Source organism: Numida meleagris, chromosome 2 (assembly GCF_002078875.1).
Source record: "Numida meleagris isolate 19003 breed g44 Domestic line chromosome 2, NumMel1.0, whole genome shotgun sequence".
Classification (NCBI taxonomy): domain Eukaryota; kingdom Metazoa; phylum Chordata; class Aves; order Galliformes; family Numididae; genus Numida; species Numida meleagris.
In genome coordinates this window covers 89,031,024-89,056,725 of record NC_034410.1, presented here as the reverse complement: position 1 = coordinate 89,056,725, position 25,702 = coordinate 89,031,024, and the positions used below count along the sequence as shown (strand labels likewise).

At 38.8% G+C, this 25,702-nt stretch overlaps 1 protein-coding gene across 4 annotated transcripts in view; it reads right to left on the bottom strand.

Annotated features, from left to right (window-relative positions):
* Positions 1–25,702, bottom strand: part of MBP (myelin basic protein) — a 108,157-nt gene that overhangs the window by 42,281 nt on the left and 40,174 nt on the right. For 3 of the 4 annotated variants that reach the window (XM_021386333.1, XM_021386334.1, XM_021386335.1), the window contains exon 3: positions 12,146–12,236. In XM_021386333.1, the coding sequence (XP_021242008.1) occupies positions 12,146–12,236 (91 nt within the window). Of the gene's footprint in view, positions 1–3,663; positions 3,707–12,145; positions 12,237–25,702 lie in introns of those variants that run through there. The other variant, XM_021386336.1, reaches the window with a different exon arrangement.

Genomic DNA, 25,702 nt, shown 5'->3' with positions numbered 1-25,702 from the left:
TTGTTAAAGAAATGCTTTCCAATGCCCTGTGAGAGGGGGTACTATCTCGAAAGCTCAAAGGGATTGTTCATTTGATCGCTAAACATAGTGTTATTCTAAGCACTCATGCACTCAGAGAATGCCTCTATTCTCATGTTCCCCTTGGAGTTGAGATCATCTGAGATATGCCAGCTATCAAACATAAAGGCTGAGGTAGAACTGCCTGCAGAATGGCTTAAGGAAAGGCTTCTTGTAGACCTGGAATCCATATTTTGCATTTTCTGATGACAGTTGTATTTGCAGACCACTCGGCTACCTTAGAAAGTGTAAGTGGTACGATCGAGTTCTTACTTACGTATTTCAAGCTAGACAGCCCGTTCTTCAAGTCAGGTCCAGTGTTGGATTTTAATCATTTCTGAATTGTTTTGTTAAAAATACTGTTATTCACCAGTAATTTCAAAAGTGTTTGGCCATACACTACTTAAAAAAAATGAAAACCAAGCGATGCCTCTGATTCATGTCACTTCAGCACAAGTAGCATATAGGCAAGAACTGATCAGTACTACTATGTACTAAAATTGACACAGAACTGACAGTTTCTAGTTTATATTTGAGAGAGACAAAGATATTGTCTAAGTATCGTCACTGTGTGCATGTCTACTGTCTGAATTACACAGAACAGCTCCCATGATAAATTAAATAGATGCATCTGCAGTGCATGGAATCGACATAAACATAGCTTGACAAATTCCCCCTAACAGTCTGAGTTCTCTTTTCTTTTTTTCCTTCTCTGTCTGTGGAAAACATGGCTTTCTAACATTATGCTTAATTTTTCTGCAAAAATATTACCTTTACAATTAGTGCACTATTGCAATCATGACATTTCAAGGAGATCTGAAGGACTCTGAAAAACTACACACAAATACACTGCAATTTTCAGAAAGACACGACCTCATGAAAACTTCTGCAGCCAATAATTTGGGGGATATTTCACTCACGCGAAACATTTTGGTTTTACACAGATTTTTTTCTTCTAACATTACAGATCAAACAAAATCACACATTTCAGGACACGTCCAAAATTCTGATAGAGACCCTCCATAAGAAAAGCCTTTTTAATCCTTAATTTATAAAGCTAATTAAAAACAATTAGAAAAACATCACGAGGATCAAATTTTGCTGTACTTCCTCAGTGAAGTCTGTTAAATTAAAGGAATTATATTTTTATCTAAAAAAGAATAACAGAACTGTGAATCTGGCCCTTCAAATATTTAAGTCTTTACCTTGGAGTTACACATTCCAACTATGTCAACATAAGCAGACTAATACAGATGGTGGAGAAAATGTTTCAATTTTAATAGTCCCCTGTGTCCAAGCAGCTTACGTGCAGTCTATGTAGAAATGACATGAGCCTTTTCCCACACTTCATTCTTGATAAAGCATATGATTATGATATGCTTAAAAACAAGGGGAACTGATTATAAAAATCAGGTATCTGTAAACGTCAACAGTGATTTATTACAAATAGGTTGGCAGTCATGATCATTAGTCGAAGCAGTGTGCAGTTCTTAACAATGTGCTAATTTCAATGTACTCACTTATTTTCTCATGAGGGGACAAGCTCCGTATGGTTTTCTTTCCTTAATTTCTTTTTCTTGGAATCTCAAAAATAACTTGCAAGAACACTCAGAAGTCATAATAGGCACTTAAACTTTAGGTAGAGCTAAAAAGAGCACTTTTACAAAGGATGCAAGAACATTTATTAGAAAGGAACACGCACTTTCACTGTAGGAGACTTGTGTAATGAACATGTTAAAAAAAAAGAAAATCACATGGGTGGGAAAAATGAAACTAGTAAGGCATTTTTCAACCCTTATAATTATTTACAATTGAAAGAATAATTACGAATCAATTTAAAAAAGATTGTTGATTAGATGAACAGGAAAGAGAAATAATTTAAAGGTTTGCCTTCAGGGAAAAATGAATGGCAGAACTGTATTGGCACAGGGATAACAGCGCAGCTGTAAATGTGTCCAGGCAGGAAGAGCATGTACAGAGGGTGCTACTAGAGCACTCCTGTAATTAGAGTAATTATGCTGCTGGGATTCTGCTACCGAGTTTTCCCAAGCAGAGCAGCCTTTATGCTGAAGCTGCAATTCACCTGTAAAAACTGCAGCAGTTTGATTCTTGTACTGCAGTTGGTGAGCAGCAATCTCCTCAGTGCAAAAGTAGTTTGACTGGCAGAGGAAGAACTCACTCTGGGAAACAGGAGTCAGCTGTGATACAGGCTGCAGAGAGCCTTCCTCATATTCTTCCCCTTCTGTTTATTGATTGACAGGAAGAACGAAGTCCTACTCCTCAGTGAGGTGCTTCTGCAGCATGTGTAATAACTAAAATAGTGCTAGACTGAGTCTGCACTTGGAATACAATACTTAAGCAATAGAGGAGAGAATGGTGTACGAAAGGAAGGAAACGGCAAAATCCCAAGCACATATGTAGAAGTCTCACTTCCTGGACTTCTCACTCTCCAAAACCCCTGTTTATGAGTTCAGTTTAATTATTCTGTTATTTTAGTTTATGAGTTCAGATTCAACCACTGAATCAGTCAGATTCAGTTTACCTCCTGAAACCAGGCCACTACATATAAACCACTACAATCTGGCGAGCAGTGATTTTGAAATAGAAGCCAGATTTGTTGTTCCTCTGTTTAGTTTCATCAGTCATTGTCCCTTTGTAGGCTGTGCAGTTCATGACAATGCTGGCAAGCCCCAGATCCTGCACAGAAAGGGCAGAGTAATTTAGTGGAAAAACAGGAGCTAAACTTTCATTTTCTGGGCAGCCCTGATGGTTTTTGGTTCAGGGAGTTTTCAGCCTGAACACCAAAACAAATTTGCTTTCAGATCTTAGTATTTTGAAACATATTAGAGCAGTTATTTCAAGAAATTTTGTCAAATAAGCTGAAATAAAAGTAAATTTTCAGAACATGGAAGTAGTGCTGCATAGGGCATTAAAGTGTTATATACCAAGCCTGATTTCAGACTCAAGTTTTCCAGACATCTATTTCCCATTTTGAAACAGATTTCCTTGTTGCCAAATGCAGAAGGAACATGACCCCAAAGTGATAACATCAGGAGACCAAACAAGAGGGTCTTGTGGTCATCTTAAGTATGGGTGATTTATATGAGATGGAACACAACACAGAAATCAAAGCAAGCGAAAGATAACAGAATAGTGTTACTAATGTCCCACTTGTGCCATAACCTCAGCTTACAAAAATGAAATAATAATGGAACCTTTGAGATCTGATGAACAGGTGACACAAAAGACAAAATTACCTCACATCCAGAACTGCTCCAGCCCACATGGACTTAGCAAAAAATCAGTCCAGTTGCAACAGTAAACAGAACAGCAATTGAAACTTAACCAGTAGGAGTCCACCAACAAATTTCTCTACCTAATAGACTGCAGCTCCCCTAATCCACTCAGTTCCACAGCTACCCCACAACACGGACGTAAGATCACAATCTTCCCTGTTAAAAACTCAATCACTGCAGAACTGCTGAAATCAATAGAGTTACTGTGCTGAAAGAAAGGAGCTCCTACAAGTCAAAAAAATATGTCAAAGAAAGTAAGAGTCACCACGTTCTAAAAAAAAAAAAAAAATGCCCAGGGAATCCTACTTACTTAAAGAACAGAAAAGTTTTTCAAACATGAAGTATCTGTTTCAGAAACATCAGTAGTTTCATTTTGTCTACTCTGACTTCAGTGGAACAAAGTCTATTTGCAGTAATGTCACGTGGTGACTGAGTCAGGTGTCCAAAACCTAACACTCTTGTTTCCAGAGGCATATTCAATCACTTTTCCACAATCAAAGGTTAAGAAAAAAATCTGATGACGGATCTTTCAGGACAGAAATCAGAACTCCTGTGAATTCCTTTCATCTTCAGCCAATTGGCAACCTGATCTAGCTGTGGATGTCCCTGTGCATTGCAGGGGAGTTGGACTGAGGTCCCTTCTAAGGATCCTATGATTCTACAAATTTCTGTGGAAGTCACTCGAGATGAGCAAGAGATTTAGAAGCATTTTTGCAACAGTAGCCCTACACGTGTTTGTTTAGTCTCTAAAACACTGATTTCTGCTGCAATCTTCCTTGTCAGAGCTACCACAGACATTTTGGTTTTCTATGGTCAATATCACACACATCAGTAAATTTTAGATGCTGCAGCAAGAAAAAAAGAAAAAAGGAAAACAAAACCCAAACCACTGTAGATGACAGCTGCTAAACTACTAAACCACCCAGGCTAATTTAAAGTTGATGTTGGATGGAGATACTTTCTAACAGGCAGAAAAATGTTTCCTTCTAATTAAGTAAGAACATTAGAAGGTCTACAGAAAGCCAAGCTTTTTATTGGCTTTTTATAGGGGAGGCTCTAGAGAGCGAGCCTGCTCTGAACAGCTCTGGAAATAAAGAGCAGCATTATCGTGGCTGTTCTCTGCTTGTGAGCAACTGCAGTCTTGTCACCACCAGGATGTTTCTGTGCAAGTACCAGGGTGTGCACACCAGTGTATACTGGTCCTTTTCACTTCTATTTTCCTCACCAAAAATAGACACCTCAGATGTGGCTTTCTGCTGTGTACCTCCCTGCCAGTGCTGCTCCTCTCCACTTTCCACACCACCATCAGATTCATTTTCAGTCCTGTGGACACTGTTAGAAACGTCATACATTAGACTGAAGCCTAAAGTAGATTAACTTAGCACAGAAGTAAAATTATTTTGTCAGGGTCACGTGAGCACAACTTGCAGGGGGTGTTTTTAACCTGCTGTCTCCTCCACTGTCACAGCCCTTTCTTGGTGGGCTTACTGCTGCTCAGCTCCCCCTATAATGCTTTCACATTACGCTCATTACACACTAAGACCGATACTCCTGAGAACTCCTCAGCTCTATCTAAAGGGGACCTATAGGAAAGAAGGTGGCACTCTTTAGTAGGGTCTGTAGTGATAGGACAGGGGAAATGGTTTCAAACTAAAGAGGGAAGACTTATACTGGATATGAAGAAGTTTTTTACAATTAAGTGGCATAAATATAGATATTACTTTCTCTTAAAAGAAAAAAAGATCATCAATCTCAGTTGATGTTTCTAGGCATATATTCTCAAAATAAATGGTACAAAAATTCACTCTGTTTTTCTTCTAGCCACGACATCAAAAGTGAGTCACAGCGTAATTAAACTTTAATGCCAACATCTGTTTCAGCTAAGAAGACAGTGGAGCAGTTGGCCCGCAGAGGGTTCTATGGCTTTTTATTCTATGGCTTATTTCACTCAAACCAGGACTGAGCATTTATTCAGCTCAGCAAACTGGAAATGGGACAACAGCAACATCCCAGTTACTTTCCCCAAAATAACTATCTTTCAGAAGCACTTGTAATTCATTTGCAGCTCAAATCCTGCCTTACCCAAACTGATTGCTACATAAGGACCAGTGATGGAAAACACTGAGGATTCTGTTTCTTCTGTGCAAACAGAAAACTCCCTTGGGCTGCAGCCTGCTATCAGGACAAAGGCAGTGAAATGTGCTTGGAAAGGAGTAACTTGTGTTTATGGTTAGCTAATTAGCAAAAGGCCTCAATCACCACACAGCACCGTGTAACACTGGGGCAACCCTTCGCCATTCTAACTTTTACAATCAGCTACAATGTGTGCTGGGGATAACAATAGGATGTTAAACGCCTATTGTGCGTCCCTCATCTCTCACACAGACTCACTCTTACTGAATAAACAAGGGGAAAAAATTCAGCAGATCCTGTACACTGTATAGCAACCATTAAAATCATGAATAAGTCATTTATCGTACAGTTATTGTGCTGATAAACTACAGTGAGCACACCCCATCGGGCCAGCGCTGCTGAAAGTGCAGCAGGCATCACTTGGCTCCGGTCCCTGCCTATGCTAACAAACCCAGTAACAAAGCCAGTCCCCATTACAGAGAGCAAAACCCCAGGCCTCTTTTAGACATGTAAGTTGGGTGTGGTACAGGTCAGAAAAAAAAACATATGGGATCATAGTTGTTAAAAAACCCTACTGCTTGTGCAGTAATTGTGTGGCAAACATCAGAGCCATGTTAGAAGTAATCTCAGAGGTCTGGATGCTACCGCAGAGCAGTGTGGTAATTGTGCTGGCATATTAACTAGTTAGATGCCCAGGAGCTACCATTGCTGTTTGATGCATCAAGTGGTTGCCTTATTATTATTATGCATTATTATTATAAAAAAATCCATAAAGATGAGTAGCCACCTAATGAGCCATAACCAAACTAACTACAGAATTAGCATCAAAATGCAAATCTCTGTATTTTATAAAAAGTTTCAAACCCTAAAATAACAACAAAAAGGTCAACCACCTGCTGGCTCCGAAATCCTCCGGGTCCGTTTCCACCTCAACAGTTCTCTAGAGCATATGACACAGGGCAAGGTTCCCTATGCACAGCTTGCAGTAAGTGTTTTGATACGCAAGATCTTGCAAGAATGTTATTTCAACTCTTTCCCTGAAAAAAAGCTTTAGGTGGGCAAAAAATAAACCAAACCAAAGGGAAGGACACAAGTAGTGCTCATCAGCTACTTACCACTGCACAGAAAAAATGACAAGCTATTTTTTGTTAAAATGTAAATCTCTTTTTTTCCAGTTCAGGAAATTATTCCAGTCTTTCTGGTGCCATTTTGATAAAGAAATGCTCTCCAGAAGCAGGCAGGCCAAGTCGTGCAAGAAATTGGGAAAAGGAAAAAGACAGTGAAGGGAAGTGGAAATATGTGGACAGCTGGAACAACAGAATCATCGCTTAAGCTTATAATGAAAAATTATGAAAGACTAAACTCACCCATTTCCCTCTCATGCCAGAGGGAATAACTGCACCATGGTTAAAACATCCATTTTAGGACAATCTGCTGTCTCACAGGATTGATTTTTTCATGTCAGCTTGCCATTATTTTGCATTAAAGTCATAGTCTGCGTCCCACAGTCAATGGTGTTTACAATGACAGGAAGTCTCCTGTAAGAAGGTCAATGAACTACAGTAACACGCAGCTTTTAGCAGGTTCCTATCACATCACCTCCTGAGAGAGGGACTGTGTAGCCAGGAGCTGCTAAATTCTTTCAAGCACCTCCTTTTGCGTTCTGCCCTTCTCTTTTTAAGTGAGATTCTAAAAGTAAAAATGAATTCTAGAAGCATGAGCAAAATCCATACAGGTTTTGCACACAATTGTATATATGCCCACTTCCTAAGTATATTCTGTACAGCCACTTCTAAGAGACGAACACTGCCTATTGTTTTCAGAGAATATGCTTCATATGTCAGAATATATGACATTATATGACAGAATATGTCATTACATCCCAAACAGAATGGGGGAAAAAAAAAAAAAACAGAACCCTGTCTTGAATATTGGCATCCAAAAAAATCAAAAAAGTCCCAGATGCGGACATGGTGGGACAGCAGCAACTGTGGCAACCCATGCCGTGCCATGTTAAGGCCAACAGAAGCAAAGCCTACATCTGTCAAAACATTACAGATGGCAACCTAGTGGAGACAGAAATTCTTCAACCTGAGAAGGGTTATACAAATACCCACAGGAGTTCAACGCGTAGGACACAGAAGCGGGTGTCAGCATAAGCAATGAATCAGGGTCAAGCAAGGTTGCTGTGGAATTGTGCTGACTGCACAATTCAGAGCTATTTCCCTGAGCTCTGCATAGAAAAGTGACCTTGGGACCTAACCCAGAGCTGCAGCTAAAAATGGCAGAACAACAGACGATGCTTTGCTCAGTGTTGCTTTGCCAAACAGCAGAGCTTACCTCCTGCTTCAGTGAAAGGGGGAGAAATCTCCACAATTCTGAGATTGTTAGGAAAAAGTTAATTTTGCCTTCTTTGTTAAAACACAAAAATACAAACCAACAACTAAGAAACCACAGTGCAACTCTAGACACATGGTAGCTGACCACTGGAAAGTGCTATGGCATGGAGAGCCATGGCCGTTTCCCCAGACACAATTTTACAACTGACATAGGTATAAATGAAACTTTCCAGTTTGAAAATATTAAGATTTACTGTATCTTGAAAAGTAATTACACTAACTCTTCGTTGATATCAAAGAGGAGAACTTGCTGTCAAAATACCACAGATCCTGCATGGAGAACTTTTCCTTATTTGTAATTTTATGCTTGTTCAGCCCAATAGGAAAGAAGTACCTATGAAAGTCTGCAGTTGATTCTCCAAGTCAAAGGACTGTACAGAAGAAGGTCCAATCCTCCTAGCCAGGACAACAGGCAGCCTGGCCTCCTGCTTTTGCCTCATAGTTGCAGCAATGGATCTAACAAACTTCTGAATTATCCACACATAATTTTCTAATTGCCTTTGGAAGCAAAGCCAGCAGTGACCTCCTGATCCGTTTATTTAAATGCACAGTGCTCTACCCTGCAATTTTTTTTCTCTCTCCTATACTGAGTCATTTATGATCCTTTTCTGACTATGTACTGGTTGCAACAGTGACCATGTTGACTACGTGCAAGTTTAACAGAAGTTTGGAGCAGCACGATATTATAGACCAGAGCACAGATGAATATTCAGTGTAGAACAGACAACAGAACTCTGTTGGGTGTCACAAGCAAATCCTTTCAATGCACAAACAAAACTAACTCCTGTTAATTCAGAATTTGGTAGTTACACATATCATTACCATACAGACTCGATTCCCTTTCTCTTCCATATCCCTACCCTTAGGCTCCATTTCTTCACTCTTTTTTTTAATTTAAAGTTCACCACCTTTGAGAATTAGCTCTCTGAAACACAGCACATTTCTGATGCCCTTCTTTTTTTTAGTAAAGCATCTGGTACAGTTAGTCTCCATTGTTGCTGAGGAGATTTCAGCCATATCCCAGTATAAAAAGTAATATTAAAGGAAAACAAAGAAAAAACTCAAAGCAAAGAAAAAAATACCTTCCAAAACGATAATTCCCGAATCCAGCTCATGAAGAAGAAGAAAACAAAGACATTCATGTTCATTCCCAAGAGGCCTTTCCACGGTAGTGGATCGATCTTTACTTGTATTTACAGAGAGCACTGCTGGGTCTAGCAGACGTGAAAGAGATATCCACACTTGGTTCTTTATTACCACAGCGTTTTCAATCAATAACACCATGTCTCCCTCTAAAACAGTACTCGGACAATAAGCACTGCAGAAACCACACTTTCTCTAGAAGCAAATACTTCCTTGAGAAAAACACTCAGATATGCTCCGCGTAACAACCTCTAGCAACTGCACACATTCCATGCTGTCTGCAGTACAGAAGGTTCCCTTCTAATATATCATATTTTCCGCTGGTCCAAGGCAATACTAACCCTAGAAAAGGGGAAAATAAGAACGGAGTAAGGTTGCTGCCTGCTTTGCTGTGGCTGTCCAGGCACTCTCGGCTTGCTGCAGGGGACTGGCAGTTGCTGCCCTCGGGTGGCTAAGAGCAGAGGGACAGCCACAGAGACTTCGGGGGTCCGGATGCTTCCGAACCCCTTGAGCACATGCACAGAACAGAACAGCACAGTGGGAGAGAAGTACAACTGCAATCGAGGCATGAGCTCTCCCTTTCAGAAAGGGACTGTTTCAGGAAGGAATTAAATTCACTGATTCCTTGCGCTAACCCTTCTGTAGGGGGTGGCACTGTCCTGAAAAAAAGCCAGGGATAGTGATTTTTGTGAAAAATAAATAAAGCAAGCACAGAAGACAGTGATCTGTGAAAAAAAAAAAGTAAAGAAAAGAAAGAAGGCTGTGCTGCAGTCTGTCAAAAAGACTGGAGGCTATTTAAAATTCCTAGGAAGAGCACATCTAGTCAAAGAGCTGAAGCTATAAATTAACTTGCTACTGGTGCACACTTGACACTCATTATAATTAACATCACTGGAGAGAAAGAAAGAAGAAATGAAGGATGGCTTGAAATCCATCAGGACAGATGGAGAACAGGAGAGCAGGGGACTATAAAACAACAAACACCTCACCTAGAGAAAGCTCTCTGAAGCTTGTAATCATTTACTCTCTATGAGATGGATCTGAACCTCTTAAAAAATTGCCTAGAACTGCAGGTATGTACCATGGTGCCATTCTCAGACACATGAAACTTGTATCTGCACAGATTTCTTCCCTGACTCTCAGAGAGCCTTGCACTAAGGTGACTGCCTTTGCACCTTCAGCCTACTTTGACTTCTTCATTTAACCAGTGTACAGGCTATTTGGACCATACTTCCTCTTCCTTCTTAACAGCTTTCATCTAACTTAGAAAGCAAACCAACCAGACTTCCATTTGTAAAGTGGTAAAAGCGTTGATAAAAGATGCTGACCCTTTTTTGGATTTGGAAAGAAAGTTTCCTCCTTGTGGTGCCAAGCTAGCTAGCAAAGGTTGATCACTGGCTTATCTTAGACAAGCAGTTCAGTTTACAGATTTGGAACATGGAAATGTTTAGCAATTTGTTAGTAAATCATTACCTTTAAAGAACATTTAGGTAGTTGACTGCACGTCCACTTTCTTAAATAAGCAAAAGAACTTATAGTAAAGGTGTGCATCACTGTAGAATCATTGTAGAGTGAATTTAACTCTACCAACAGTGAACTCCACAATTTTAATTCCCATTTTGTTAAGTTCGCAGTCTCCATATAGGACAGGTTTGTACAACTTATTGCTAGCTTAGTTCACTACAATTTGGAGCTAGTGATCAGACTAATGTCAGACCCAGAGGCACTGTAAAAGCCTGAGTTTTTGCTGGTAAAAAGAAGTAGGCTGATGTCTCCCTGCTTTGCTGTCTCCAGCCTTCTCACAGGAAGATCTGGAGAGATTCACACTGAGAAAGGGCATAGTTTGGGACACGCATTATACAGTGCCGTGGGGCTCCATAACCAGTAGAACCGGACCTACTGCAAATGACTGGTGGAGCAGACGTAGAGGAAATGAGGTAATGGTCTCACCACAAAATTAATGAAACGTAAACCTAGTTCTTAAGTCCACTTGAGGATTCTTCAGCCACTAGCATTATCTGATCAGTGCTGGAAGCATTCATACCGGGAATTCAGGCTCACGTGCTAATCACGCTGCATTAACTCATACAGGAAAGCAGATTTTAGCCAAAACCTGTCTAAGTGGACATGCGTTGTTTCCACATATAGCAAGAAAGATTTAGTTATTCATGCTTGACTCCTTCTGTACCTTGAAAGAACAAAAATAATTCCTTACTGCGTTCATAAATAGTTGAATCATCCAAAATGTTAAGCTAGTCAGCCTTAATAAAGTCCACATGACTTATTACAGATATAGTTTCCGTGTCAAAACATAATGGAGCTAAATGTTACATTAACTGACAAACCTTGACTCTTTGCAGTAACTTTAGACTACTGTTTTTTTTTTCCTGTGGAGTTCTACTACCATAAAAATCAATATAAAGTCAGAAAAACAAAGATTCACTCCCACTTCTTCCAATCTTAATGCAGAATAAAACTACATTTGGCCCTTTCTCATTTGATATGAAAGTTATCAGCAAAAACCATGGAAAATAAAAACACAGAAAGCTAACAAGAGGAGCTCATCTAAAATCTGATGATTTCATAGGTCATCAATAGTTAGTCAATCCACCTCTGCCACAAGTGGAACTGTACTGTAGCAGTTTACACAGTAACTTATCTAACTTGTTTTTAAAGGCTAAGATGATGCATGCCAATGTCTCAGTATTTGTTTTAGGATTCCTCTACCCAACATTTGAGTCTGTCTTTCTGCTATTTGAAGAAATCACTGTTTGTTCTATCCATCATGGACAGAAAAAGTTCACTTTCCCTCTTCACTGGAATCTTTAACTTTGTTAAACACTTGCATTCAGTCTTTCTTCTCTATAGTAACTAAATACTAATCTTTCTTCAAATGAATGTTTCAGATCTTTTATCCCTCTGTTTTCTTCTTGGTCTTTTCCTCAGCCTTTCCACATCTCCTTGGAACCGTACTGCCCATTCCTGGATGCTATTCCGTAACAGCTGGTAGACAAGAGTTACTTATTCTGTTTCTCAGAAAAGAAAAAAAACAACAAAACAGTATACACACAAAACTAACTGATCAAGTAACATTTTCCAGTGGTCAGAATAACTCACCAAATACTTCATTGTCTTCTGAAGATTGCTGTGTTAGTCTTGCTCCTTTCGGACTCCCCTTAGCTGCTTCCTCCACTTTGGTTTCAGCATTCTGTAAAACAAACCACTCCTTCAGATCAGGTCTTCTTTAAAGTCACCAACCAGAAACATTCTTCAAATTTCTTAATTATGCAAGAATCATATTCTTAAATGAATACAGAAACATTAACATGGAGAGTTTTGCTATCTTTATAATTTCATGTTGATGCGTTTTTGCAAAATATTGAGGAAAAACACTCTCAGAAAACAATGGGGGGAGGATGTTGAGTGTTTTAAACTTAACTTTCATTTGTCTTTTTTCTCTGCTTTACAGCCATTGTTTCTTAAGACTGAATAATGAAACTGTAGGGAAAATTCAATTATGCAGCATCTTCGTTAGTGATTTCCTTACATCTCTACCTAAAATAAGCAAAACCATCACATTTGGTAAGCATGGCTATGTCCTACAGCATTTTGCTCCTCCCATCTCATTTTTCGTTTAGCCTTTATTACAGGAAAAAAAGAAGTTTGTAAAATTTTCAGAGAGATTCTTTTTCTAAATAGGATGAGCATTTCTTGCACATTCTGAAGTTGTACTGTAACATAGATGATGAAGTTCTTATTAATAAAATTACTGATGTAGTTGTAACATGTGAGATCATACGCCACTGCCTCCACCTCTATAATGCCATGTTTTTTTCCTTGATGAGATTTAAAATTCTTAAAAAAAATGACAAGAAATTGGGATTGGGACACTACCAAAAGTACTGTCAGAGTACAGCATATAACTTGGATATGTGTATGTCTGTGTTGGAGATATATATATATATATACATATATCCAAAAGAAAGCCATACATCTTTGACATCTTGCTAAGATATCTATTATATTTGCTATAGCTGTCTATTCACTAAATGCACTGGAGAGAGAATTTAAGTGAAGCTCTAATGTCAGTGGCAATACTCTCACTGAAATCAGTTTTCCCATGTGCCTCCCTATCACCAAAGACCTAGTCTTTGAAAAAAATGTTAGCAAGTAAGACCAAATCCAGCTTCCAAATCCACCTTATTTTAAGTTGATTGGGAGGAAAGGGGCACAGAGGAAGTGGCATTTCTAAACACTTTGGAAAAATTCTACATAATATGAATTCAGCAAATCTAGTTCCTTATCAAACATTTGATTTGTGGACTTTAAAGATTTCTGCTTGAGATTATTTTAATAAACTTGTCAGAGATAGAAATTTCTGTAAAAACAGCTTGACACTCCTACAGCACTAAGGTCACCTTTCCTGCTTTCTCACACACTGAATCTCAGCTAGCAACAATGAGTATAAAATAGCAGTTTACAGTTCACTCTCTTATTTTACTCAAATGACCACTCTTTGTTTTTAAATAACATTACAGCAGTACCAGAGGACATAAGATGCAGGATCATAGAAGACATCTAAGTTAGGCACAGGAGTGAGATCTGGAAAAACTATGACAGACTTTCAAGTTGCCACCTTTCCTTCTCATATTTCACTTTCCTTCTATTGACATTTTCCACTGTTGATATACTGAACCAAGAACACAGAGCACAAATATTTCTCCTGACAGAGGAAAGGTCAGCCAACTAGAGAGAGCTGCTGCTGCTTTGTAGCAGCCATCCTTAAGCCTTTAACCAACTCAGTGACCACCTGAAGCACAAGCACCTAGTCAGTTCTGAAACAAATTTGCCAGTTAGCTATGTAGCGTTAAACTGAGTCCAAAGATAAGTCAACAGTTTCAGAATTTGAGCAGCCAGAGTTCAAAGCATTTCATCTCCTAATTAGAAAAGACTGAAACCTGCACAAGAAGAGGCCTAACTCACAGAACACTGAGTTTTAAAGTTACATTGCTACTACAGACAACTCCAAACACAAAAGAAGCACCTTATTTTCAGCATGTTTTACTTTGGTACTCAGAAGAAATGAATATGCATGCTTGCAGCAATACAGCTCATAAACTGGACAGCACTTGAGCGATGGATATGAAGCGACCGATGCAATATTAAATATTACTAGAAAGAGTTGGAGAAGAAAAAAAAGGAATGTGGTATGTCTAAGCTTTTGAAAGGACAGATACTGCTCTATTCAAGAACATGCTCATTTGTAAGATGTTTTGTGAGGTTTTGAAGAAATTGCCTTTATAAAATTTACAAATTCTGACCTACGTTCTGGAACAGCTGCTATACAGTCGATGAAAAATACTAGCTACTGCCTCAGAACTTAAACACACTTCCAATGTGCATGCAGCCTCTCATCTCTCCTTGTTAAAAACTGCACAGAAGAGAGAAGAAAACAGTTTCACTAAGTCTGTCAACCTTCCTATACAAGACAGCAGTCAAATTTAGGGCATGAAAACTCAAGAGACTCTGAAGCAAGACAGCAATCTGTTGGAAAAAAATGAAAGCAAGACCTAGGAAGCTTACCGGTGTCACAGCAGGAGCAGAAAAGAGTTAGAGAAAACAGAAAGAACAGGATAGGAGGGAAACTGTGCTTCAGAGGAAAAATCATCTGCAGAAAAAGTAGTGTTCTGAACTCACTTAAGGTACCAAACTGAACATCCCACACTGAAAATCCACCAGCTATGAATCTCGCAAAGCTAAGGAGACAGCCAGTTTCAGCAGATGCTCACTTCAGTTCGGATTGCTACTACCTGTGCTCCTGTTCTTCATGGGAAATGCTTGGGTCATGAACCTGCTGCAACAAGTACTCAATAGACAGTGACTACAAATGATTTGTCATGACATGTTCTTTTTTGGGAGATGTTAACATCCATTCCTCTAAAAACATGTTTTTGGCATTGTCAGGCAAGTCAGAAGGACTAAGTCCTGAGATATCTTGAGCTGAGTTAAACCGCAGGGAGGGCTACATGCTAACCCTGGCTCCTGCTCCTGGGATAAGCTGCATTGCTGGTGTTGACAGATGTCAGCTCCAAGATATCAACAGGAAAGTTGCCTCAGAATATAAGCGTAAAACATGACAAGACATGACTGGATGTAAATCTGTTTGGCATAGCTCCTTAAACAAAAAGGTAGCATTAAAAAAAAAAGCCTTTAAAATAATTATTTTGCTTTATTATTTGCACTGAAAATTAAAATGATGTTATTACTGGTAAAGTTAATACTTTACAACCAAACATAATACATGAAAAAACACTGCAAAAGAATGATTAATGATCCAGATACTCTAAAAACAATTTATGTTTTAAAACAGATTTTAAAAGGCAAGATATACCCAATTGTTTAATTCTTTCTTCCAGCATCCTAAAAACTCTCAGGTGTCTCAACGCTTCCAACCAATTAACAGAAAAAGTCAAAACTTATTCCTTTACAATGCTTGAGCTGTGCCAGGATGGATTCATTGCCAACAGTTACAAAGTGCTAGTGGTGACTTATAAAATAAAGCTCCTTTGTACCAACCACAGTAATTCTATCTAGATCTGACTTTCAGGTTGAGCATTCAATGCAATTTCAGGACAGACTAGCAAAATAAGTTTATTTTATACAACTATAAGTTATATCTGATTTGGGCCTATATATTTAAATAAGTTCACAGAAGCTCTCTCCGTCTCTCCAAAACATCGCCACAAAATTTGCTTCAAACTGGAATTCAAGTAAATAGTCCTGAGATCAGACATGCACTCTGCATGTGCTGCACTTCAGGGAACTGACAAAGATGTCTGCAATTCTGCAGCTGGTCTGACATCAGAAGAGAAACTAGAGGACCTACTGGCCCAGTTTCCCATTGTAGCAGACCACTATTTCTTTGCGGCTCAGTTTATCTTTCCGCCACAGCTGTTGCATCCCATTATGTCTCAAGTGAACACTGCAGTCTCCACATTACATAATATTTAAGAATTTTGATAAGTAAATATACAAATAACTGGTAGCTATCAAAATATTTGCCACAAACTAATAGCAATATCAAAATGACATTTTGGCTATGTACACTCAGTGCAAGAAGTAAGGCTACTTTTTTTTTTTGAAATATAAAGAAATGCTGAGTTACAATGAGCAGTAACACCAGGTTAAGAAGTACAATAAAGCATATTGCATTTACTGAAGCAGCTTATTTCCTCAAGCAAAGACAGAACTCAGAAATGAAAAATTGTACTCTTGAGTACTTAAGCCAATTTTTAAGCTACACTGTTGTTTATGCATACTAGTTAGGAAGGGCTTTTTTCTTTAACCATGGAACTGTTACTTAAAGACTTCATTTTGCAAAGAAAAAACACACAGATATGTCAAAACTTCTCATCAGAAACCAAATAAGTATTCAAGAAGGATTAGTGTTATACCCAAGATAGTTTAAAAAAAGAAAATCCTATCCAAAGTAGAGCTTTATATTGTTTATATATCATTAGTGCTCACATTCCCACTCCTGCCTTTTTCAACCAGACAGTATGTTAGCTCCATCAATGGTAAAAATGAAAATAGACTTAAGTTTCCTTTATTTTCAGTACAACACTGACATCAAAAGCTATAATTGTAGAAAAAACCACCACCACAAGGCATCATATCCATCTGTCCATTTACATCTTTTCTTCATTAATTACTGTCCATAGTAGGTTACCTTCCCCGCATTTAACATCATAAAACACGTGATTCCTCCTCTACACTAGATTTACAAAATTATTTTAATATAAACAACTGACACCACCTCAAAAGACAGACAAAAATTTCAAGCAGGTGAAAACAGATTTGACTGCCAATAAGCCTCCATTTTGGAAGAATAGAAAAAGCGTAAACTGCTGAAGGCAATAATAATCTTAATAATCTTAATAATGTAATCTGTAACCACAGCAGTAAATCATGCATCTCCAGACTCAACTGAAAAACTCAGGAAACCAGTCCTGATATTCCACTTCTGCAGTGATATTCATCTGATTTCTATAACGTAAGGCTGCCTTCCATTTAATATTCACATAATGGATGCATGTTGGCCACGTTACAGTATACCTTTAGGACATTAGATACGTTGCCTCTTCTCAGAAGACCTAACTGACCTTCCAGAGTTCCAGCAGAAGAAGAAAAGTAAATCTTTAAATCATAGATACACGTGGCTTCAAATTATGATAACATGATAAAGAGGTATTATTATCATTAGCAAGTCTGAAATGCACAAACATTTTTCTAAGTAAAGGATATGGCTGAAATGGGTAGGAGTTGCAGGGCTCCAGTCTGTCTTAACAGGGATAATTTTCTTTACCACTTTGTCACTGTGTTCTGCATCCCCAGATAAAGTACTAACAACAGTGCTATCACTCAAGTCTCATCAGAATGAGTCAGAAAAGTTTTGTATTATTTCCTTCTCAAGGACTCCATCAGTACGACACAACCAAACATACTGTGGACAACCCTGGACAGCAAGAATTCATGGCATACTGCCTGTCCTTCTCCAAGAGGCCACAGATCTTCTGTATCAGGATTAACAGATGTATTCAAGCACCTTCCTGAAGTCAGCCATAAATTCCTTTTCACTGTAGAGATTCATAATCCATTCCAATAATACAGAAACTCAAACACCCTTCCTCAAGCAATGTTACTACCACCATCATGCACAACACAGCTATGCCAGACTGAAGTTGGACTCACATTATCTCCAGAGCTTCAAGTTCTTGAAAATGCTCCAAGGAACTCCTTCTTCATCCCCCACCAGCCATGAAAATTTCATAATTTCCCAATAATTTTCTAATACATAAATTCTCTTTCAAACAGTCAGCTAATCACAACCATTATCTCCAGTTTTCTAGTAGACTTCATGTTGTCAATTCAATTTTTATTTCTACAGATTCTTTACATCCCATTTCTGAAATGCAAGACTTGAAATATCCTCTATTCAATAGAGGATTCTGTTCTATACAGCACAGTTATTTTTATATTCCTGCATGTCAAAATATCATCTGAGATGAAAAAATGACAGAGAGAGATGGATAAAGTCTCCCAAGGACAGTTTTCTGTTTCCCTGAAATCTCAGCTTCAGCAATACAGAGCTAGGGCTGCTCTTGTCCGCAGCTGGAGAACTTCAAAAGTTTTGAACAGAAAGATCCCACCACTAACCCTCCAGGCAGACAAGTGCCCTTTGAAAAAGGGCTTAGATGCCTCAAATACTTTGAAGAAATGAATCCAGTCTACTTTAAAACTCTAAGATACTAAGGGGTTGCAATAACTACTACTAAATTCCAACTCAAAGACTCACTACATTCCACGTTACCATTTCCACACTAATTTGCTATGTGCTTCCATTTATGAAGGACATTTGAAAACTGCTTTTGTTCATGGAGAAGTTTTCACAAACTAGGTTAATATACAAAACATTGTGCTTTTATAGCAATTCTGTTTCATTTTGCGAAAAGGATCATTTCCCAGAGTTCTTATATTTTCTAACTGACCTAAATCTTTCCAACACAGAACAGAGTACAACAGATTAAGACAATTTATGGATCCGTGATATGCTGCTAATCTGCCTTCACTAGTCCATAAGGTATTCTTCAGTGCTGAAAAGCAAGGTTCGGGCATGCGACAGGGAGACAATAACTGCTTACATTTCCTGTGCTCACTCCACTGACACAGGATAACTGCATCTGGAAACAAGGTGCTAAAACCATGGAATATCCCGTGTTGGAAGGGACCACAAGGATCATTAAGTCCAACTCCTGGCTGCACCCACAAACACCCAAAATTCAAACCCTATGTCTGAGAGTCCAAACACTCCGTGAACTCCGGCCCTTGGGGTTGCGCCCACTGCCCTGGGCAGCCTATTCCATGCCCACCACCCTCTGGTGCCGACCCTTCCCCTAACCCCCATCTGCTCCTCCCCTGACACAGCTCCATGCCGTTCCCTTGGGCCCTGTCGCTGCCCCTGAGAGCAGAGCTCAGCGCTGCCCATCCGCTCCCTGTGAGGAGCTGCAGCCGCCATGAGGCCTCCCCTCAGCTCCTCTGCTCTGGGCTGAACAGACCCAGGGACCTCAGCTGCTCCTCATATGCATTGCCCTCCAAACCCTTCATCATCTCCATAGCCCTCCTTTGGACTCTCTGTAATAGTTTTATGTCCTTCTTATATTTGGTGCCTAAAATCGCACACAGAGCTCAAGGTGAGGCTGCACCAGCACAGAGTAGAGTGGGACGATCAAAATGACAGAAAAATGACAGAATTCATTTGGGATGCAAAACAGAACAAAGCCAATCCTGCATAAGAATCAAGGTTTTCACAGGAATAATGTCAACAACAACAAAACAGCAAACAGACTCATGTATCCTATAGGGCAGAGGAAGGGGAAAAAGCCAAATGAGTTACTACCCTACAGGTACCGAGACACTGACAGTATTGGCAATGTTCATAAAGCAGCACAGAATTTGAAAAACAAGTTAAGACAAGACACAAAAATATGCTTCAGGTCAATATTTTCAATGTGAAGCAAGAATCCAGTCACGTGTCTTTCACTCTATGTGATATTAATGCTGAAACCATACACAGGAAACCTGAATGTGAATCATATCCAATGAGGACAAGTACAGACAGAAAAGTGAATTGCTATTTCCCCTCCCAATCTCACCCTTATCAGACACAACAAGGCACATCAGCTGTACAATAAGCCCACTAGCACAGACAAAACTAAGCCGTGAAGAACACTATAACGCTCCAATATTGTTCTTGGAAATATGCTGGCATTTGATAACCTCCAGAGCACTTGACCTGACACTAATGTAATTAAAGAGCATATGTTCCTCACTCCAAACCCAAGCATTTTTCCTCAAGTGCCACAGTGAACAGTATCTCTTGGACACTTAACCTAATGAATCACAGGAGCAGTAACAACTCTTGATGAGCTAAGCCAGAAACAGGAACTTTGGACTCCAAGCACAATACCAAATCTCTTTCACCAAAGGTGTTTAAGCAGATTTGCAGGGTAGTCTGAAGAGGAGTAGCCATCCATACTGATGTTTTCCCAGTTCACTCATCACCCTTAATCTATGCAGACTTAATCCTCGCCAATTTTCTCTCTTTTGAGCATCACTTTTTGCCCCATGTTGAGGAAGTGCAAATATTTAACTCCCTCTTTTTTCAGTAAAATAAAATAACGTGGTTAAGTTAGAAATGCAGTGGTGGTGCTACAACCTGAAATCTCTCTGCCTTTTCTTTCACAAATACACTGAACAAGGGCAACACTGAAACTCAGAGGCCTAGTAATTTTCAAATGCCACCACAAGAGGTCTTTCTGAAGAGCAATAATAAAGTGCACAGAAACAACTCTATCTCCTCCTGCTAATGAGACCACAAATATATTTCAACATAAAAATCTAAAAAAATTAATACAGATATCTGATACACCAGAAGACAAAAGTTACTTAAGTACCTGAACACTCCATCCATGCTAAAAGTACAATAGAGATGCAAAAACTAGCAACTACTGACAGAACAAGGCACAATATTTAGAGAAAAATAATCAAAACTATGCCCATTAAAAAAAAAGTGCAAACTGAATTCACTAGTCAGGGACAAGGTATTAAGAACATTTTTGTTTTTCAGACAGAAATTACCTTTCAACCTTGTACACCAAACTTCTTGTATCGTGGGTTTGAGTTTGGCAGTAGTTTTGCAAAACACTTGGCACTGCACAAACTATTTAAGATCCTCAGCCCTGACTCCACCGTTGAGGTCTACATAGAGACCCGGCTGTGGCAGGAACCTCATGGTTTGCCCCTTTTACCCACAGGAAGAGAGAAGCAAGGCAAAACAGATGGCAGCTCATTGTGCAGAGCATGGTGCAGCACAACATTCCGCAGTAGCACAAACACACTTCAAAAGCACTGCTGCAAGGATTTCTGCACGGCAGACACATGTGTGCACCTCTGCACAGTAGCACTGAGCAGCAAAGGCACTGAAAATATGTAGCTAAATTAAATTTTCTTCCTCTTTTTACCTGTAGGGGAAATGTATTACATGGACCTAAAGAAAAAGAACAAAACCTGCCTAGAAACGAAAGTTTCCACGGAATGTCTTTGAAACATGCAATGTAGAAGTGTCAGGCCTAAGGAGGGTACAAGACTATTAGAAATAAATCAGTCTGCCACCTTCTCAGTAACAAAGCTTTTTTTCTGGCTTCCAGCAGTGAAAACCTTCTCACTTTTGCAGTTCTCCAACTGACAGTGGACAGGTATTCTTACAAAAAAAAAAAAAAAAGGCTACACAACTGACATTTTGACTCTGAAACCAGCGTTACCATTGTTAAGAGAAAATAAATAAGGTTTCACCTGTCAATATAAATTTTTTATCTCCATGGGCTTCCAAAAGCAAAACAGAACACATGCAATTGTGAACCACAAAGAGCTGAAGCATAGTTGTGTCAACTAGACACATGCAGAAGAAAACCAGCTCCTGACAACAGTTGAGCTCTGCTCAGCTCCCCAGTACCAGACCATATTTCAGGCAGTCTAGCATTTCACTTCGTGAATTTTATTCTTAATTCACTGTATGCAGACAACGCATTATTCTTAATGCCCTGTATTCTTAAATAATCATATGATGTATTAGTATATCAAGGTATAAAATACACATGACAACATATATCTGGAGGTCATCTCTACAGGCAGTTGAAGGTGGACTTTACTGAATAACGAGTAACCTCTGTGTTAAGGGGGTACCAAATTTAAAAAGGAGTAGACACATTTAAGCATTCACAACACTCACTGTTCTACTAGCAGTGATACATCAGACTAACTCAGATCCTCTCTGAGCTTAATATCATGAGTAAAAAACATGCGTGGAAACAACTTCCACTGAACACCAGTAATGGACTTTCAACCTCTTGAATTTAATTTTCATTTCCCAAATCTTAGCTCATGAGGAAAGAAAACCCACAAGGTGCTATGTGATTTGTGATTTTTTGCTAATATAATGATGTGGAAGCAATATCATTCTCACTGCTTTACATCACTTGGCAATCCCTAGTCTTATGAAATTTATTTCCAGGCCAAAGCTATTGAATTATTGAAAATTACTGAAGAGATTTTATATCTTATCCCAGTTCCAAAATAGTTAGTTGTGGGTTTATTTGTTTTTTGATGTTGTTGTTGTTGTTGTTGCAGTTGATTTTAATTAGGGGTGGGAGAAAAAGACACTTGTGTCTTTTCAAGTGTCAAAATATTTTAGACCAGAAAAAACAAAAAGTTTCAGCTCCTTGCTGCCCCAGCCACCTGCCTTGTGCCTTGACCCAACCCCCCGGTGTGCATCCTTCTTAGGGCCAGGAGAGAAGCTGCTGCAAATAAGGCACCGAGTATGGAGCACGAGGCTTTCCTGTGATCCCACCTATCCTGCTAAAATAGAAAATGCTGGACTGCATGAGTGATTGATGCAAGCCCTCCCTCTCTCCTTGTTTGATTTAAATATCCCTATATATTAAATGCAAGATCCTGAAAGAAGCTGACTATTATTTAACAGTGCTCCAGGAACAAACTTGGGTCCTGACACCAATTAAAAGACTTTATTTTCAAATGTCAAGTTTTATGGAGGTTATAGTCACAAAAGAATCAAAACATGATTGCCCTTTTCCATATGTAAATAAAGAGGTTTTTTTCAGATATCAGTTGTGAAATACAGCTGGCACGGCAGTAACGCTTTGTAGTTGAAGGAAACTGATAAAGGCACAAAATAGACTGCATAACTATAGCAAACAGTTTAAATCCTACTTAATGAAACTTATACAAATTCACACGTTCTAGTCACTTCAAAAGTATATGGTTTTGTAAAAGAGCTTCAAAACTGAAGCTTAAAGCAACTGAGTCATGACCAGGCGAGGCCAAACTAGGAGGAGAGAAATGGTTTCATGCAGTCAGTTCGGTTTATCTGTTCTCTTCTCCCTACAAATTAAGTCAGAAAGCTGCAACTCAATTTGAAAAAAATAATTGTTTCACCAATAATGGTTCCTGCAGAACATTTTTATTCTTTTGTAGCATAACAGGCTTATCACTCCTTCAAAGAAACCCAGTAAATACAGATTCAACCACATTCCTCTAGCACTATGTTTTAAAATACAAAATACATCATTTTAAAAAGAGACTTTGTCCATCAACTATTACCAACTTCAACTTTTGTATGAGACAATTAGCAGGAGGCAACATAAAGCTTAAACTGAATGCTAAATTTTGATGGTGAAAACTATTTGGCAGGAGTAACTACCTTTTCAGAAAGCTACAGCACCAGCCCAGGGATCCAGTCACCTGTAGTCCCATGAAGGGCCCCTTCCTAGCAGCAGGCCACTGAAAGTCTCAAGTTAACTAAATGTTAAACCGTAGTTGTCAATGATATTTAAATATAACAACTTATTAGAATGGAGGAAAATATCTAGTATTTTTTAATGGATAGGAAAAAACATCCTAGAGCCAACGAACAAACACTGAAATGTACACCCTTCGAATTTTCTCAATGTGATTAAAGAAAACAATTTTAGAAAGCTGATTACGATCAATTTACAATTTTTTCTAAGGCACTTTAAGAGAAGCAAAACAAGTATTTCTTTTTCACATTCCCACATTAACTTATTAACCAAAAAATGCAAAATCCAAAGAAAAAATATTTCAGAAATCAGTTAATCCTACCTGTCAATCATTCTTTGATAAACTGTCAAAACAGAACTAACATAAAATATACAACAAATAAAACAGTACACCTAATTGACACTAAAACACTGTGACACAACTCGGGAGAATTTTAAAAATAACCTCAACTAATCCACACAGACACCAGGAGAAACTCCAGGAGATGGCTCCAAAACAAGCAGAAACTGCCACCAGCCACTGCCTTGGTCAAATTCAGCTTTGTAGGAATTGGGGCTGCCCCTTTTACTGCAATGATCATTTCCCTTTCACAGTGTTCATACATACCAGGACAACCATGGTGCATTATTATTATTCTCAAAGAGGAAAGCTAGGAAGTTCATTCTTTGGATGTCCTATAGGTCCTCAGAGCCTTCAGAGAGCAGCCAGGTAGGACTCACACAGATTCCTCTTTTTGCAGGAATCCTGATATAACACAGAAAGTGGTATTTTCTTCTTTGATGGCTTTTTTACGAGCAACAAATTTCATGATGCATCTGACCATAAGAATTATAACTCCTGGGACACCAGCAAGAGTGAGTGGCTCTGCTGAAGTCATCATTAAAGCCTACTCATTTTTTCACAAAGTGGAATGCCTTCACAGCAAAATTTGTCAACCACCTCAGTGTAAATGACATTACGTCAATGATTCAAGTAGAAACAGGTACCTCTTCCCATGATTTTCCTTCTAATTCTGAGATTTTGCTTTCTAAAATCAAAACGAGTGAACAATGCTTTCCTCCAAGCTCCAAAGCAAGGAGGCACCCTCACAAAAGCCACTGTGCAGTTACAATTGCACCAATATGACTGGAAGAAAAATGGGCCATTGTAATATGAGCTACAAGCTAACAAGCTGAAATACTGAACTGCATGTCCAATAACTGAACTTTAACATCTCTCAGAATTCTCAGAGGCAAAACTTGTGTTGTTGTTTTTTTTCCCAAACAATTATTTACTCAAAGATGCCCAGAAGGGCAACACTTTAATTGCTTATTTTCAGGCAACTTTTCAATCACTGTTTAAATGTTTCAACTGACATTTAAATTGCATTGATCCCAGTCTAGCAACAGCAAGAAAACAAAACAAGAAGAGCGACAGAGATTAATGAAAGGGTACAGGCCAATTTCATTACTTGTCTCACAGTTTGTGTATAAAGATCCTCTAAAGCAAGAAGCAAGTCACAAGGAAACAGGATGCATTGTTTCATTCAGCAACAACATCAATACACTTTAATGAGAGCACATTTTAAACTGAGCCAGAGCACCTGATCTCACCAGTATTCTAGACACCTTACAGGGTATGTGTGAGAGTTTCACCAGCCAGTGGTGAAACAAAGCTTGAAGAGCCCAAGGAAATGACTCAGCCAAGTCTCACACTTATTGCTTCTTCAGTACCAGGTGACACTTGGTTAATCAGCAAATACACACTGCTACTCACCTAGAAACAGGGGAGGTTTGCCTGCAGATTTAATTGCATCCCTTTATGTACACCAAGGAAAAAAAAAAAGGGTATGATCAAAAAGCTTTTTTCCAGACTGTCTTCAAATGTCCAACATGGTAAAATACATGGGCCATAATATAAGTGTTCTGAAAAGCTGTTTCCATGCCTTTTGACAAGCATGAACGTATAATCTAATCACTGAATTAGAAATATACCAACTGTGCTATACATAAACCTATTCTTCACAAGCATTTCTGTTTTAATTTTGTGGTTTTTTTTCCTCCTTCCCCAAAATAGAACAGTTCAGAGGCAGTACTGTAGAGTCAAACAAGGACACCAAACCTGAGAAGGACCAGTAACAGAAATTTCCAACTGACTGTAAAAATAAAAGTCCATCAATGTGCTACCAAGGTATAGAAATCCCAGAAGTGATGACAATGAAAGACTCACAATCACATAAGCTGGGAGAAATGGTAATACCAG